General features: G+C 38.1%; 1 protein-coding gene across 1 annotated transcript; it reads left to right on the top strand.

Moving 5' to 3' along the window:
• The first annotated feature begins 747 nt into the window (after positions 1-747).
• On the top strand, positions 748-18,304 carry LOC135214070 (glucose dehydrogenase [FAD, quinone]-like). Its single transcript, XM_064248183.1, has 6 exons — positions 748-895; positions 5,762-6,234; positions 7,040-7,432; positions 16,818-16,915; positions 17,547-17,723; positions 18,163-18,304. The coding sequence occupies exons 1-6, from the start codon at positions 748-750 to the stop codon at positions 18,284-18,286; spliced, it is 1,413 nt and encodes a 470-aa protein (XP_064104253.1). The 3' UTR covers positions 18,287-18,304.
• The last annotated feature ends 337 nt before the right edge of the window (positions 18,305-18,641 follow it).

Below are 18,641 nucleotides of genomic sequence, written 5' to 3'. Positions count from 1 at the left end.
AGGACAAGCAAAATACAAGAGCTAAGTCAAAAGACAAAAAAAGACTACTTGAAACAACCCCACCCAAATCCAAGAAACAAATTAAACAATCCGTAAGACCCAAAATCTATATGGAAAAAAATGAATACCGAGAAGACAAAGTCAACGAAAATTGCTTGCAAACTAAAAATGAAAAAAGAGAAACCCAAATAAAAGAAAAAGTTAAAACATCAGATAAAATTGAAGAAAGTATTGAATAGAACCCAAGATCAAAAGCCATTTAAATGCACCCCTAATAAAAAGAACACCTGAGACTCTTCAGCCAATAAAGAAAACAATAGCAGAAATACATCACCCACCAAAAGAAGAACAAAGTACAGCAAAATTATACAACTTCAATAAAATTCAGAGTTCAGGAAAACAAATAAAGATATTAAAACAAAACCCAAAACCTTTTTAAAATGTCTATTTTACAATGGAATATTAGAGGATACGTATCAAATAATGAAAACTTAAAATCATTAATTAGAGAATGTAATGCAAATATCATTTGCTTACAGGAAACTAAAATAGGTAACAATGTTCTCAATGCTGGCATAAATTATAATGTGTGGAAATCAACACTAATTTTAAATGACAACAGCCAAGGAGGAACTGCAATCATAACGCATTCTTCAATCAAATGCCAACCTATTAGGATTAACTCAGTAATACAGGCATGTGCAGTTCAAGTATTCCTGGAAAAAAAAATAACTATGCTCAATATACATGGAACCATCTTTAGAAAGTCGCTTAATAGATCATCTTGGAAATAATAGACCATTACAAGTGGAAGATTTAGAAAATCTAATAGAACAATTACCAAGACCTTACCTATTAGTAGGTGACTTCAACGCCAAACATCCCATGTGGGGAAGTACATCATCTGACAGGAGAGGAAACACTGTCCTAGATTTTATAGATAAAAAAAATTTGATTATTTTTAAATGATGGTTCTCCAACAAGATTTGATGTTTATCATAATACCTCATCTGCAATAGACATCACTTTATGTTCCCCAGAAATTGCCACAGATTTCAGTTGGAAAGTAAATAATAATTTATTTGGGAGTGACCACTGGCCAATACAAATTGAGCTAAAAAATAATAATAATATAACATATATACCGAAGAGGAAAATGGAGGAAGCAAATTGGAATTTATATAAAGAGAAAACGGTGATTAACAAAAAAATATCTGACTTTACAAACCACATAGATGCTTATGAACATCTAATAAAAACAATAGATGATAAAGCAAATGAAACTATTCCAGTTACCTCAGGCAATCCGACTAGACCACTGGTACCCTGGTGGAATGAGGAATGTAAAGCAGCAAGGAAGATAACGAGGACATGCTTTAGAAGATATCTGAGACATAAATGTGATGCCAATAGAATTGCATATTTGAGAGCTAAAGCAAAGCAGAAAAGAATATTCAAGATAGCCAAAAGAAATTCATGGAAAAAATATATTAATAATATAAATTCTAAAACTCAAGACAAAGAAATCTGGAAGAAAATAAATAAACTGCAGGGTAGATATCGGCCAGAACCATTACCTACATTAAAAGTAGAAAACAACTATGTTTCAAACCCCAAACTAGTAGCAAATGAATTGGGAAAATGCTTCGCCAAAACATCTAGTATCTCGAACTATACACAAAAATTCAATTAAAAATCAAAAATTATGTCCCAATACCAATAAAATCTAATAATCAGGAAATCTATAATCTTCCTTTCACCATGGAAGAACTGGAAAATGTCCTGAAACTTGCAAGTCCAACAGCTCCAGGGGAAGACAACATTAGATATGAAATGATAAAAAATCTACCAGATGAAAGCAAAACTTCTTATTAGAAATTTTAAATGAATTATGGCACTCTCACAGCATACCTAAAACCTGGAAAGAATCTTTAATCATACCAGGATTAAAACCAGGAAAAGACCCAGAGTCACCAAGCAGCTATAGGCCAATAGCCCTTACTAGTTGTCTTAAGTAAGATATTTGAAAAAATGGTGAATAACAGATTAATATGGGTATTAGAAAATAAACAGCTATTATCAAACAGACAGTTTGGATTCAGGAAAAATAAAAGTACCATAGATCCCCTCTTAATGATTACAAGGGAGATACAAAATTCAATGGTTGGTAAAAAACAAACAATAGGAGTATTTTTTTATTTAGAGAAGGCATATGATACCACCTGGAGGGGAGGGATTTTAAAAAAATTGATAGAATGGGGAATAGGAGGCAATTTATATGAATATATTAGGGAATTCCTATCTGAAAGATATATAAAAGTCAAAGTGGGGGCAGAAATCTCTGAATCATTTATCCAGGAGGAAGGAATTCCCCAAGGCAGTGTACTAAGTGTGGCATTGTTTGCTATAGCAATAAATGAGATAATTGAAATGATCCCACCAGGAGTCCAAGGATCCCTTTTTGTAGATGACTTTGTCATATATGTAGTGGTGTGAAAGAGCGCTGGACATAACAAACAGATTGCAAGCAGCCATAAATAGGATAAAAAAATGGGCCAATAACAAGGGTTTTAAATTTTCACCGCAAAAAACTAAAGCGGTCAGATTTACAAGATCAAGAAAACAGGAATTAATTCCTACTTTATTCATAAAAAATGATATAATTGAATATGATGATGAGATAAAATTCCTTGGTGTAATACTTGATAAAAAACTTACATATAAAGAACATATAGAACAACTGGCGATAAAAGTAAGAAAATCCTTAAATATAATAAAAGTAATTGCGCATAATGACTGGGGTGCTGATAGAACCTCTCTGATAAAAGTATATAAGGCTATTTGTGTAAGTAAACTTGATTATGCGTGTCAAGTATATGGTAGTGCTTCTAAAACCCTATTAACAAAACTGGATGTCATACATAACATGGGTATTAGACTATGCACTGGAGCCTACAGAACTTCCCCCGTGGAAAGTCTGTATGTAGAAGCAGGAATAGATCCCCTGAAAGTACGAAGAGAAGAAATTGGATTAAAATATATAGCTAAAATAAATAACCTTAATGATAATCCAAACACCAAATATATGAAGAACATAACAAATAATTATGACAATAAACCAAGAGCCTCTAAACCATTGGAAAATAGATTAAAACCTGATATAGAACACCTAAAATTAGGAACAAGTAGCATATCAAAAATAACCACTCCGAAAATACCTCCGTGGAGACATGCTAAAATAGAAATCTGTGAAAAAACATTTAATAAAAAGGTAACCGATGCACAATTAAAGAGTGAATTTCTGTCACACCAGGAAAAACATAAACGGGACATTAGTATTTATACAGATGGTTCCAAGTCGAAGGAGGGTGTAGGCTATGCTGTAGTAACAAAAAATATAAAAATAAGGGAAAAAATTCCCAAAATATGCTCGATATTCACTGCAGAAATAAATGCTATATTAGAGGCTATAAAACACACCTTTATGGTGGGGAAGGCAAATGATACCTTTGTAATATACACGGATTCTTACAGTGCTTTAGAAGCGCTAAGACAATACACAGTTTCTCATCCCGTAATTGAAGAAATAAGGGAGTGGATAGATATAATAGTAAAACGGAAATCTATATATAAAACTATGTTGGGTCCCTTCCCATGTGGGCATAAAGGGTAATGAAGAGGTGGATAAAGAAGCCAAAAAGGCAGTAAAAAAGGAGTCTATCAAAAAAATACAAATACCTTACAATGACATTAAAACAACAATAAATGAATACTGTCAATCAAAATGGGGAAAAAGAAGAATGGCTAGAATTGAATCATAAATTAAAGCATATTAAACCATCTGTAAAACCTTGGAATAGACAACAATGTCAAAGAAGGGAAGATGTCATATTAACAAGATTAAGAATAGGACACACATACTTAACACACAAATACTTGATGTTGCAAGGCGAGGAAAGACAGGCCCCTTACTGTGACCATTGTCGTACTCTTGTCACAGTCCGTCATCTGCTAATTGAATGTAATAAATTCAAAAGAAAACGAAGATCCAACAACATATATAACATACCACTTGAAGAACTATTGGGAGAAAATGCCCCGCTTCAAAACATAGTAAATTACCTCAAAGAAATAAACCTGCTTTATATGATATAACACGTCTTATAGTATCATAGTTATACAGTAAGCGCTGAATGGCCTTTGCTGCCCCAGTGCTTGGTGTTACACCTAAAATTTATAAAACCAAACCAAACCACAGGTCCTTGACACCTTTTTCTTGGGACCCGTGGTGGCTGCTCAACAAGTTGTGTAGCTTACCCAGCACCCGAGCAGACAGAACAGCATTGCATCCTTGTGTGACTGCATGAATGGACGAATGAAAGAGTGTGTGATTGGCTTCTCTTCCTCCTCTTTTCTCCTCCTCTACCTGTGGGCAGAAGGCCGCGGTCGCCACTATGCTGGACAGGAGGCAGATGCAGGTAAGCTACACGACCGAGCTCCAACCTATCCCTTTCAGTAGGGATAGAAGTGTTTGTCCACCACTCCCCTAACTAGGGGGTGAGTGGAGGCCAACAAGAGCCAAACCCATGACTTCATATTGGCTCTTGAAGTAGGAACTAGTTCTTGCTTGCTATTTATAAGAGGTATGCTTGCCTCCCTCTTATAAATTTGGTCCAGAGGTCTGACCACTGAACCTGCGGTGCACACCATGATCAGCTGGGCAGAGGTTAGGATCCCTCCCTCTGCTCTTACGACCAGGGAGGGAACCAAGGTAGGACGAACACCAGTCTGCTCATAAGACTCAGATTCCACCCACCAATAAGTGAGTCTTCATATTGTTAAAGGACCGATGGTTTGTATTACGTATCGGAACAAATCACAATTTGTCGAAAATTGTATTTTTCCTAACTATACAAACCTGAGGTCCTTTACACAGTGTCCCACCTCATGCCACCCCTCACTCTGTTTTTCCTGGCCCTAAAGCAAAGTGACTCTTCACCTCTCAGTCACGCAGACTGCCCACTGTCGGACAAGCAGTTAACTACTGAACCCCCTTGTTCGAAGCTTACGACTGGTTCCAGCTGTCGCTAAGTTATATTCCTATTGTTAAAGGACCTCGGGTTTGTATAGTTAGGAAAAATACAATTTTCAACATTGTGATTTTTGTAAGGAACCAATCAGGTCAAAGTTATTGCATGTTTATCTTACTTCTAATTGAATGACTTTGATTGCCTTATGTATAAGGTTTATTGTGGGTTTGTCCTCATGTTAGAGAGCTTAGCATATCTTTTTCACTTCTGGTATCTTGTGAGTTTGGTCTTGTTGCCTAACCCAGGAACTTTTTACAACTGTAACTCCTATGGGCTGATTTCTTAAATACATGCTTTTAGTAGTATGCACTATTTGTCAGAGGTGGTGGGTGGACGTTCTATGTAACTATTCTTTAGGTGGATGTAGTCTGCAATGATGTCAGCTTTCACAATTCAAAATCTGAAGGTTAGGGTAGGAGATTAACCTGTTCATGTGACATGACTGTTTTACATTAGTAACTGGTTAATGAATGTTACATAATATTAACCTGTAATTGAGTGGTGTGAATGAAAGTTTTCTATTACTGAGCCTGTTGAAATGAGATGGAATTGCACTTTTTTTTTTTTTTTTTTTTTTTTTTTAAACTGTATTAATAGTATACTAAACAGATATTTAACTTACAGCGGAATGCAGTTGTTAAAAAGCTTTACAGTATGTATTAATTTTACAGAATACCATAGGAAAGGTGGCTATTTAACCATCAGTGAAGCTTCATGGAGAACGAGATTATCCTCAGCCTTCATAGAAGCAGCATATGAATTGGGATACCCAATTGGGGACTGCAACGGTTACCAGCAGACTGGGTTTATGATACCCCAAGGATTTGTAAGAGGTGGTTATCGATGTTCTAATGCCAGAGCATTCCTTCGGCCTGCGCGGAATCGCCCCAATTTGCACGTTGCTCTCAATACTTTTGCGACGAAAGTGCTCATCCATTCTGGCATGAAGAGAGCGTATGGTGTGACGTATGACCGTAATGATGGAACAGACTTGAAAGTTTTGGCACGCAAAGAAGTAATCCTGTCAGGAGGTGCTTTGGGTTCCCCTCATTTACTTATGTTATCTGGAATTGGGCCAGCCAGACATCTTGCACAGTTCAACATCTCTGTCATTCAAGATTTACCAGTTGGTAGAAATTTAATGGTAAGCTTTTGTTTTTTTGCATATTGTTGATTCATGGTTGCAGAAATTGAAAGGATGAATAAGCTGTCACATTTGAATGTGGAGGCTGAAAAACATGGTAAGATCAAATCCTTGTGGATTTAATGTCTAAAAGAATTTTGTTTCGTGTAAAACTGCAAGAGTTAAAGAAAAGGTATGGTACGATTAATATATGAATGGTTTACCTTTTTTTTTTAAGGAACAATACAAAAACGCCATATTTGCCAAGGGGATGAAACTGATTTGAATGCCATTTATGAAAAAACTAGATATGGGTGAAGAATTAGTAAATAACTGATAATGATATGTAGTGTAAATGTTCATGAAAAACTGCTGTGAACTATACTGCCTTTGCTGATATAAGACACACCTTAGTTTTGGAAGAACAGTGGAACCTCGGTTTCCGGACACAAGTGAGACCAAATTTCTTAGAAAAAAAGTACGAAAACCAAAAAACGTATGAAAAGAGAGGCATACGAAACCGAGGTTTGGTTTGACTGTATATCCTGGAAGAATTAATATGTACCTTTCATTTGCATAATGATCTGACATAATGCCTGTTTATACTTCGCTTCCCTAGGGCAATGCTGTCCGAGTGCTAGAGCTTGCAGTTTGGTGTGGTAAACTACATTAGTATTTATTTTTGATAGTATTATATCTTTAAAATATTTAATGAGATGACGAGGTTACCAGTAGTATAATGAATAAAAGCAGTGTTTGTTATTTTAAGGAATTTGAAGCAGCTGTCATGTTGGACATGCTTTACAATATACATTTTGTTTTATAGGATCATGTTGCATCTGGACCCATCTTTACCATCACTGAGCCTGTGTCATTGATAACGAATCTTATAAGTACCTTCCCAGCCCTTGTGCAATTTGCGACTCTGGGCACAGGGCCCCTGACAACTTTTGGTGGTGTAGAGGGCCTTGGATTTGTGTCCTCTGAGAATTCCACAGATGACTGGCCAGATATAGAGTACCACTTCTTGTCTGGTTCCCATGGATCTGATGATGGAGATTTTTTCTACAAAACTCTCGGACTAAAAAGGGTCTACTGGGATGACTTTTACCGCCACCTCCACAAAGTGCATCACTTCACTGTAATTACAAAGCTCTTGCGGCCACTTAGTCGAGGTTTTCTTCAGCTGAGGTCGACTAACCCATATGATTATCCAGAGGTAATTTGTTTGTGTTACATTCAGGTTGAATATAGATTTTTAGCTATTGTAAATTGTCTAATGCAATTTTTTTTAGTTTTATAAGTTGTTCTGATATGAATACAAACCTTCGGTCCTTTAACAATAGAAATTAACTTACGGCGTAGCTGGAATTATGGCCATTGAATCTTGAACAAGGTGGTTAGGCAGTAACTACCATGCCTACCCGGATTTAAACACTCCACTTTGCTTTCGACCGTCTTCCGATGAAGACTAATGTTTGTGAGCTCCGACTGACTGGTCGTTGATCTATTTTCCCGGTGGATCCTTTTGGTTTATTTTTTGTATTTAAATAGTTATCCGTATAGTGTTTGATATTAATACTAAGTGAAGGTTGGTCCTTGGTTTTTCATTTAATATACAAACCCACTTTTTGTGGTAGCCTTTGTAACCACCCCTCTACTTGTGTTAAGAGTCAGCGGCTAAGGTATGCTAACATATTACATTCTTTCGCCTTTTAACACTGGCTCAGACCTGCATGAGGACGAGATATGTACAGTAGAGAGCCCCGGCTCACGACCGTATTAGAACTCGACATAATCGGATTTCGCCACTTAATTTCCAATAAACTTTGTATCGGTGTTCATACAAAAAACCAGATTCTGACCCCCAGATCATATGATGTTTGTAAACAAAACTGTTTCCGCCAGCTGGCCCTAGTTGGCGTCATCCAGTGTTGCCAAATGTAGCATAATTTCATGTTTTTTACCATAATTTGACCCAAGAATAGCACTAACAAATCAGTTGATTAATAAGTTTGAACCCAACTAAGGAATGTTAAATTCTGTGAATATAAATACCCACAGTGCATGACAAATGATCAGTAAAGTTGATTTTTTTCCTTTTTTAAGTTATGTTTTTTTGAGTTATCAAATTTTAATTGTCAAAGTGATTTTCAAAGAATTTTAAAGTACGTATTTATTAATTGTGTATGTGATCTGTTTAAAGAAAAATGGTGGTTCAGTGGCATGATAATGATCAGTAATAAGTATGTAAGTTTTTATTCTTGAGTAGAGACTGGTTTGTTTGTTTAACTTTTTTAGTTTTAATTTTTTAGTTGATATCAAAATTTTATATTTGAAGTAATTTTCACACATTTTTCAAGTATTTATTAATTGTGTATGTGACCTGTTAAAGGAAATTGTCTCAGTGGCATGATAACGATGCAGTAATAATTAAAATTTGTGTTTTTCTTCATGCGTAGAGACTTATTTGTTTTCCTTTTTTAGTTTTAATTTATTAGTAGAGATATCAAAATGTTGAATAACTTCCGAAGTGATCTTCACACATTTTTCAAATCGTTTACTAGTAATTGCATATGTGATATTAAAGAAAAATGGTGCTTTATTTCGAGTTTGCTAACATGTAAAGATCATCAAATAAATAGTTATACTACTGCTATTCGTCATTTGTAACATTTCCCACCTAATATACAGATGTTTTAAATTTCCATTACATCGTTGTTTTAGTTTCAATGTATTAGAAAAATGAGATAATGATAGATTAATAGCATAATTCTGGCATAAAATTGCACCACATTTGGCATATATTCTTGCTATTTAGCTTACATCTGACTTGGACTGACTAGCATAATTTAGCAAAAGTTGTTGGTAACACTGGTAACGCCACTCTCAGCATAGTTTAAAGTCTGCAGCTACTGTTAACAACAGTCAAACACGTGTCTCGCACACCTTGTGCGCATTTCGTTTGCTTTTTCGGCGGTATTTTACTGTATATGCAGTACCTCTTTTCTTCATGATGGGTTCCAAGACAGCCACTTCACACAAGGCGAAGAGGAAAAGTGTTTGCATGGCATCTCGGGTTTTCCTTCTTCAAAATGTTTCCTCCATTCCCAACTCCAAAATAAACCGTAAGTTTCGTCTATCTTCTCCTCCATAAGACAATGCTCACACATGAGGCGTGCATTTCAGTAGCAATTGCAATACATATTTTAAATGTAGGTTTGGAGTGAAGGCAATGTTATGTACGTAGGTTGCGTGCAGTTTGGTAGCGAATGCAATCTTTGAGCTTTAAGCTTGCCGGTAAATAAGATGTTAGCCATAGCTTAAATCAGAGAAGCTACTATGTATATATGGTTATATATATATATATATATTATTATATCTATATATATATATATATATATTATATAAGTAGTAATTAAGACTATTTTTTTATGCCTACTGTAATATGTCAATGTTTACATGTGAGATTTGGTAGTGAAAACACTGACATGCGTAACATGCGGTTCGGTAGCAACGCAATCTAGGCTTTTTAAGCTTGCTGGTAAAGAAGAGGTTAGCCTTAGCTTAACTCAGAAGTTGCTATGGTATATAGTAAATATAGAAATCAAGTCGATTCTTTTATGTCTACTGTAAAAATCTTCAATGTTTACGTGCGAGATTTGGTAGTGAAACCACTGTTTACCTACGTACGTGTGCAGTTCGGTAGCAACGCAATCTTTAAGCTTTATTAAGCTTGCTGGTAAAGAAGAGGTTAGCCTTAGCTGAAATCAGAGAAGCCACTATGGTATACGTAGTAGTTATAGAAATTAAGAGATTCTTTTATGTCTACTGTAAAAATAAGTCTTATGTTTACGTGTGAGATTTGGTAGTGAAACCACTGTTACATACGTAATGTGCGGTTCGGTAGCAACGCAATCTTTAAGCTTTATTAAGCTTGCTGGTAAAAAAGAGGTTAGCCTTAGTTTAAAATTCAGAGAAGCCGCTATGATATACGTAGTAGTTACAGAAATTATGACTTTTCTTTTATGTCTACTGTAAAAATACGTCAATGTTTGTGAGATTTTGTAGTGAAACCACTTAACGTGTGTGTGGTTCGGTAGCGAACGCAATCTTTAAGCTTTGTTAAGCTTGCTGGTGAAGAGGAGGTAGCCATAGTTTAAATCAGAGAAGCCGTTATGGTATACGTAGTAGGTACAGAAATTATGACTATTCTTTTATCTACTATAAAAAATACGTCAATGTTTACGTACGAGATTTGGTAATGACACCAGTTTACATATGTAACGTGTGCGCGGTAATGAACGCAGTCTGTATGTTTAGTTTGTAAGCGTCCTCGTAAAGAGGTTAGCCTGATATTAAACTCGAGAGATGCTGGTACGTAACGTAATGGTATAGTAATTTTAGAAATTAAGAAGATTCTTTTACTTAAAAGTGTATATATTTACCATGTACCATAATTATTTTTCTTAGTTCAATAACCTTGAAACCAACCCTGATATTAGACAAAAATATGTTTATATCGACGATATGGTTTGTTTACTACCATAGTCTCGCTATAAGCCACCAGGGCTGCGCTATGGTACATCCTTTCATGCCACATCCTGCCGACTTAGTGTAGGCAATTTTTTGTAAATTCTTGATAACAAATATAAATTGGGTTTAATTTTAATAGTTTATTAATTCACTGTAATAATTAGACATGCTTTTTAATGTTTTATTATGTTAGCAACACGTTTTGTGTTTACCCTCTACACTACAGTACTTGCATAGTTACCTAGGTAGCCTATGGCATTCGGTCAACAATCAGATGGACATAGACCAATTTTCTTTTCTTTATACAGTATATTATACATTTAAAAAGTATACATATAAGTTTAATGTGATATTCATTTGAACACTGAACTTAGCTGGTATTTTTACATGTAATGTATTGTATAAAAAGGCAAGGGTAGGGTAGTAACTGGTGGTCAGAATGGATTAATCCATTTCAGTTATTTCTTATGGGAAAACTTTATTCAGATCTCGAAATAATCGAATTTCGACGGTCCTTTTGGAATAAATTAGCGTCGAGATCCGAGGCTCTACTGTATTTTATCATGAGGATGAGACATGTATTTAACGTAAGTGATATTGATCCTGTAATGGGATGTGTATTCATCCGGAAATTACGCTTACGCTTAGGAATTACCAAGGGAACTTCAAAGGTTTGTCCGTGTTTTGTTGTTATGGTAATTTCTCTTCTTCTTCCTTTCACTTACTATCGGAAGAAGGTAGAAGGATGGGCGTGCGGTGTTGTGTTTGGGGATCTCCTCTCACTTCGGAGGGCGGCGCCCTTGGATGTGTGAGGAGTATCCTCATTACTTTAATCATTTTTTTCCTCAATTTACAGACTAGTGGTGTTTTCAGCAGTATTGGTAGGATGCTCGAGCATCAAGTCTCCCTCACCTGTCCCTTCAACCTCCTCAGGCAACACTGGGAGGAGGAGATCGTGGGGGGCTGGCGAGGATGAATGACGCTTCCCAGACTCTCGGAGGGACCATCACCGCCGTTCACATGACAGTCCGTCTGGACCACGTACTCGGAGACCAGGGTGGGCTCCTCCTTCGGTCCTCTTGAGAGGTTTCGACCTCGACGAGGGCTGGGACGCGTCGGAGGACGGTATTGGCTCTCTCCTGTCAGGTGCTCGCTCAGCCCCACCCAGACGACGGTCCTGGTGGCGGCAGACGTATAGCCTACAGTACGAGTTCGTAACCCTCCTCGGGAAAACGTTTTCTCCAGACGGTAACGTTTTCCTAGACTCTGAGCGGCCATCACCGCACAGGGATGGCTGCTCGTACTCGCTTCTCTGACTGCTAGTTCCGCTGGGAAGGCGAGCGAGTATCCAATATTCCTCCCCCATTCCCTCTCTCCCTATGGCTGCGAAGGGAACGGGAGGGATCCTGCAGAGCGTTCTCCGTAGGATTCCATGTTGGGGACTACGTTCTTGGGGGAGACCTTCGGGTCCTACCGGAGGTAAGTTTCCGTCGTTGAGGAAGGATCTTGCCCCATCCTCGATTTCTACAGGAATTGGGAGGACCACCACCCAATGATTGTCTGACAAATTCGGTGGGGATTTTGCTGAGTGCTTAGAGTTCTTCGGAATTTCTAGCACTCTCCAAGTGTTCTGGTCTTCTACGATCTGCAAACACTTGGGTGAAACCACGGTCCAGAGTAGGCGAGACAAGAATCCCAGATAATTGTTACTACGATAATCGGGTATCTCGCCGAATGCTCGAATTTCTGGAATTTCTAGCGTTTGAGAAAAGCACTGCTGCTGAAGAAAGAATATCTCGGGAAGGGCTCAGCCTGGATGGACCTGACGGTCTGTCGCCTCAGTAGGCGGCCAACCCCGGGATAGAGAAGAACGGGTGGGAACATCCAGTTTGGCTTGAACTATCGTCTTCGGTATCCTGTTATCACCATAGAAGTCTTTCTTCGGGGAAACTTCTCCTTCACTCTATAATGAAAGGGTGTCGGCTTCCAGTCCTTATTCTTGTCCCTTGAATGGAAGAGAATTTAGGATGGAGATCTATGTACAGAAACCTACAAATATACTACGTATATTGCCCTCGCTACATGCTTCTGTTATCAGTTGAATTGTCCGAGGTGTAGGTACATACCATAGTTAACTCTACGGGTTGTGACAGAGACGAATAGTATCTTCTTAATTGAACTGCAACTTGGGACTGCCCTGCAACCTCACAGGAGTTACCAGTTTCGATTTTGAGATACTTATGGTATTGTTACAACACCACCACCTCAGCGTTTGCATTCACCGAAATCCGTTTCGATTAAATGCAAATGCTCGAGCGTATTTTTTTGCGCTCTATGGTTCTAGCCGAACGCATTCCTTCTTTGAATGGATTACCTGGCAACTCAGGATGACAAGTGAGCGAGAGCTAGCGGTGTATTGGGCTGCCTGCCGCAGCCCAGTACCAGCTGGCTCTCCGAGATAGCACGGTCGAATTATGTCTCTCTACAATGATTGACTACCGAACCGAATCTCTGCCCAGCAATCACAGACTTAGGTCTCTGGTTGACTGGAATTCTCGCATACGTGAATGACCATCTTTACTGCATCGCCTTGGACATTGCGAGAATTTTCAGACAGAGATATCTCAATAGACTCGCTATCATCTTTCTGTTTACCGCACGGTAACAGAAGTCTGTAGCCTAGTCTCCCGCTGCATCGCACCTGCCGCAGCGATAATGTGGAATGATTTCTTCAGACATCTGAGTTTGTCTTTATATATATCTCGTATTCGAAGGTTTGCAATTGTTCACTGTTCACCCCGAATTGTAGATGTATAACAGAAGACATCGCCTGTTCCCTGCCCTGCCAGCTCTACTTCCAAGTATATAGATGTCCTCCCTGGATAACCTGGGAAGATGATGATGATTCAGCCCATGAGAAGCGGTTCTTCAGGCAGTACATCCCTGTGTTTTCATTTCTGAAAAGCACTCCGCTTTCATTGCAACTCCGACTTCTCACCGAACAGCAATGAAGTAGCGGTTTAGCGTTTTCAGTCCTTTGTAAATCGCGGATTAAACCATCTTCGCGGGTTGGTGTCATCGGCAGGACTTTTCTAAGTTTAGAATCTTGAGAGTTACTTCTCTCGATTCGGCTGTGAAGATGTAGGTCTGCATTCACCTACCACCTTCATCTTCAACGGCACAGTGTTGTTTCTCCTTAGCTGAGATTCAATTACTATGAGAACTTCTGTCTTGCCATCAGGGACCTCGGTCTCTAGAAGGCAATTGACTTTTGCCTGTTGGGCACATGCCTTGAGAGAATAGTTATCTCGCCTTTCGGCATCGGTGGCAACAGATAGACGATTTGTATGGTCTCTCGGCATAACCCTTCAAAAGGCGAGGGTCACGTGACTACGCCTCGGATGCTTGGACAGCTCTCCTCACACAACCGAACGCAGTCAGTCGGCAGCTGTCGAAGCGTCCAAGACTGTCACGATCTACGCTGTGGACTTAGTTCGGTTGTTCCAGATCAATCATTACTTCGTCCTACTAGCTTGTTCTGGTACCCATAACCATTGATACCCACCATGGAGTGTCGGTGTCCTATCCACCGCGGAGACAAAGAGACTTCGCCGCAGTGGGGTACGAGACCGCGAGAGACTTCGCTGCAGTGGGATACGAGACCGTGAGACACTTCGCTGCAGACGGATAGACCAGTATGGGTACTGGACATCACTACGAAGAATATGTCGGACAGAAAAATGGATAGGTCAGCAGGGCACTACTCCTCGCTCTTACGACCAGGAGGAGTAGCGTAGGTGCGCAGAACTCCAGTCAGTTCTAGAGGCTCACTCAGTTTCCTCCCACCAATCAGTGAGTCTTCCTATTGTTAAAGGACCGAAGGTTTGTATTCGTATCGGAAGAAATAACAATTTGTCGGAAATTTTATTTTTCCTAACTATACAAACCTGAGGTCCTTTAACAAAGATGCCCACCTCATGCCACCCCTCAATCTTAACCTGGGCCGAAAGGCAAAGTGGAGTGTTTACATCCAGGTAGGCTAGCCTGCCCCACGGTAGTTACTGCCTAACCACCTTCTTCAAGATTCAACGGCCGTAATTCCAGCTACTCCGTAAGTTAATTCCTATTGTTAAAGGACCTCAGGTTTGTATAGTTAGGAAAAATACAATTTTCGACAAATTGTTATTTTTAATGGCTGAAAGTCATGGTTGTCACATAAGTATAGTGTATACTCAGCTAAGCAAACATTTCTGTCATTTTTAAATTTATAATATTAGAAATTAGCATGCCCCAAAGATAATGAGTTTCACCACAATTTTTTTTTTTTTTTTTTTTGGTCTAAGAATTATCCTGCTACCAGAGATGAGGCATCTACCCCATTACAGTGCCATTCATCATATAGCGTACGCCTTTATTTTTCCCAAGTGCATCATTCATTTTGGCAGTTTGACAGAAGATGGTAATCTCCATACAAATACCATCTGGAACCAGAATTGCGTCTAGACTCCCTACTTCACATTTTGTTAACCTGCTGTACTGTTAACAGCCTTGATCATGGTTCCTCAAGTGTCTGCTTCATTGAGGATTACTGTATTGTTGCTAATTATTTACTCATGAGTTCAGGACAAACAAGATATATACTGTAGGTAACATGTACACAAGCATGCATTCGAATATACTCTTCTATTACCACCAATCCTTCATTACCGATTCTTGTGCCATCGAAGCCCAAGTATTAAATTACATTTGAATTATATATCTTTATATTACAACATTTGTTTTTGTACTTGAGTTTCAGCTTTTTCATTGATTTTTGTATTTTTGTCTTTTCAACTTCGGTTGCTGACCAATATCAAGTTGCATAGACTGATGTATATCGATTTTTATTTTTCTTGTCACAATACTGCTGTAAAGCAAGAAAAACCTAGTAATACAGTGTAACTACCAGTTGATTGTGAACAGACTCCTCTATATCATACCTTCTGAACACAACAGATGGTTTTCTTGTTACCATTTTCTCCACTTCCCTCCTTTTTTCATACCATTGTTCCTCATTTGTGGTCTTTTCTAATAAGCTTTCTTTGTTCTCATCTTCCTCTGATTCTTCCCTCTCATCCTACTTAAAAGTGATGTCTGGTACATGCCCCTCATTTTGTTAAATGAATTAATTTTGGGGAAACGGCTATTATCATTTTACAAGTCTGCATTCATCTACTGACAAACTAAACTCTTACAGACAATGGATTGGTCATTGACTTAATTTGATTTTTCAATCCATGGGCAGTGCCGAATGGCCTTGTAGGTTCCAGTTCTTGGCCTTTGGCCTAAACTCTACATACATTCAATCCGTGGACTGGGAATTTTTGGTGAGGATGGAAACAATCAGTGTAGTATGTTTAGTGATGTCTGATGTAGCCACTATTATTTCATGTAATGAAAGGCACAGGAAAAATATGCTATGTGGAGTATGATTCATAGTGTATAAGATCATCTGGTTAGCCTTAGGATGGCATATTTCTTATAGTGGTAGTATATCTTAATAGGCCAGCCTGCATTACTATCCGACATACAAACTAATTTAATCATATTAGTGCCCTCCTCCAGTTCTCCCTTCTTACTTTTTCCCCTCTTCTGACAGTCGTTTAGTAGTGAACTGTGAGGTTTTCCTCTGGTTACACCTTTATAACTTTTTCCTCTGTTGTCTTCTCAGCACTAAATGACCTCATTGGTCCCAGTGCTTGGCCTTTGGCCTAAATTTTATAATTGTTCTATTCTATTCTTCCAGGCCTGGCCTCAAATACAGTTTACATGCAAAATATGAGGTTATTTGAGAACTAGCTTTGGGTCTTGTTTTTGAGGTGAAACTGGCTTATTTTGTATGAATGACAAGACATGAATCTTGGAACAAATAGGTTGGGAAATTAGATATAAATTATTTATTGGATTGTTTGAAAATACTTTTGTATGAAAACATTTATGCTGTGTAGTCTTTTTAAAATGTGGATTGCAGATTTTGAAATACATTTCCCCAAATTTTTTTGTAATTGTTCTTCAGTTTTCTTTTTCAGATCATACCAAACTATTTCAGTAGGGAAGAAGACATGTATGTTTTAATTGAAGGCATAAAGAAAGCTGTTGAACTGGGTCAGACAGAGTCGTTAAAGAAGTATGTATTGTAAAATTTGTTTAAAGTACACAAGTGGATGATGTGCATTAGCCTTTCTACCTGCCACAGTAGAGCGTTGCAACTTTTGTAGTCCATTTCCATTACTTGTTTATGTCCCTTTTCTTTGCACATATCTTCTTTTCCCTTCCAGCATCTTGGTCTTTTTATGTAAATGTCTTTTTTTTTTTCACCTCCACAATTTCTTTGAACATTTTACATCTTCAGTTTAGAATTACAAAGATGGAAGTTACCAGAAAAGTACATATTTGCAATTATTGTTAGTATTTTGCTACCATTAAAGCTATAATGAAGATAGTGGTAACTGTTGTAAATAACATAGTTCAGGGATCTGCTCTAGTCTCGGATTGTGCTGTAGTAGGTAAAATGTTGATCATGGTTCTGGAGGAATCATTTGTGATCTACTTTATGCAAATGACCAGATGTCAGCAGCATAATCAGTGAAATGTGGTTGTGGAAATCTTTTTCACCTTATATGTGCATGCGTTGCCAGATTTCAGATTCCTTGCTTTGCAATCTCTGATTGTTTAGCCGGCTCCAGCTAGGCGCTTGAAAATTATGCTCTTGTTAAGACCTCAGGACCATTTAATTTTTTTTTTTTTATTTTCAACAGATTTGGGGCCCAACTGTTTGACCATCACTTACCAGGGTGTACTGACTATGCCCTTAATACTGAAGAGTATTGGGAATGTTATTCACGGCATCTAACTCTTACAATCTACCATTATAGTGGTACTGCAAAAATGGGGCCATATTGGGATCCTGAATCTGTGGTGGACCCACAGTTAAGGTATGGTCTGTTGTGAAATTTCATGTTACAACTGCCAGCCATAAATGAGTTTAAATTGTAACCAAGTCAGTTTGTCCTTGTCTTGTACTTGGTTGTCAAATTTTACTTCGAAGGATAGAATGGAATATGAAATGCAGGATTTAGGCTCGGTCCTTAAAAGGTAAGCATGGGAGGTTGATGAGGGGGGGGACATTCAGTGCTCAAGGGGAAATTGAAAGCAAAAAGAAAGCAGAGAATGGCGGTTATACATTTGTGTACGTTGCTTTTGTCATGCTAGCCAAGCTCGTTTGCAGCCAACTTTAATTTGTAGTAGAGTTCAGATTTCCACCAGGGAGGCAATGCTCTTTCAAGATTCCAAATAAATAGGCTATAAAGTATTGAGCTGTAGATGTCTTTTAAATTGACATGAAATGAAGCAGTTCTGTACTTTTGTTTTCAGAGTGTATGGTGTTGGAGGACTTCGTGTGGTAGATGCCTCAATATTCCCAACCATTCCATCTGGTAATACAAATGCGCCTGTAACTATGGTAGCAGAGAAAGCAGCTCATATGATCAAAAAGTAGTTATTAGAAAGTGAAAGTGTCTTATCAAACCCATCTCCACTCATTCCAGTAAAACGAGTTTTTAACAATAAGGGAAGCGATGAGCTCTAAATTGGTTTGTATTCTTATGGTATCAAATATATTTGTATTTGAAATGTTATGGTTTCCTTTGCCAGATCTGGATGCAGTGAGATTGCATGTATAAGTTTTCTTTTGTGTAATTGCCGTTTTCCACTTTTGACGTCGGCTTTAACTGGATGTATTGAAATGTCTGCAGAACGCAACATACCAATTGGGTTTAAAGTTACCTTCATAACATTTATGTTTTTCAGCATATGGCATCCAGTCTCAGATTGTAGTTTTCTCCTTTTCTACA

Source organism: Macrobrachium nipponense, chromosome 45 (genome assembly GCF_015104395.2).
Source record: "Macrobrachium nipponense isolate FS-2020 chromosome 45, ASM1510439v2, whole genome shotgun sequence".
In the NCBI taxonomy this organism is placed as follows: domain Eukaryota; kingdom Metazoa; phylum Arthropoda; class Malacostraca; order Decapoda; family Palaemonidae; genus Macrobrachium; species Macrobrachium nipponense.
This window is presented reverse-complemented; position numbering and strand designations above follow the sequence as displayed.

Bases quoted from the DNA above. Each gene is read 5' to 3' on its own strand.
- LOC135214070 (XM_064248183.1), top strand. From the start codon at position 748: ATGGAACCATCTTTAGAAAGTCGCTTAATAGATCATCTTGGAAATAAT. The intron at 7,433-16,817 runs GTAATTTGTTTG...TTTCTTTTTCAG, and splicing joins ACCCATATGATTATCCAGAG to ATCATACCAAACTATTTCAG. The intron at 17,724-18,162 runs GTATGGTCTGTT...TTTTGTTTTCAG, and splicing joins GTGGTGGACCCACAGTTAAG to AGTGTATGGTGTTGGAGGAC.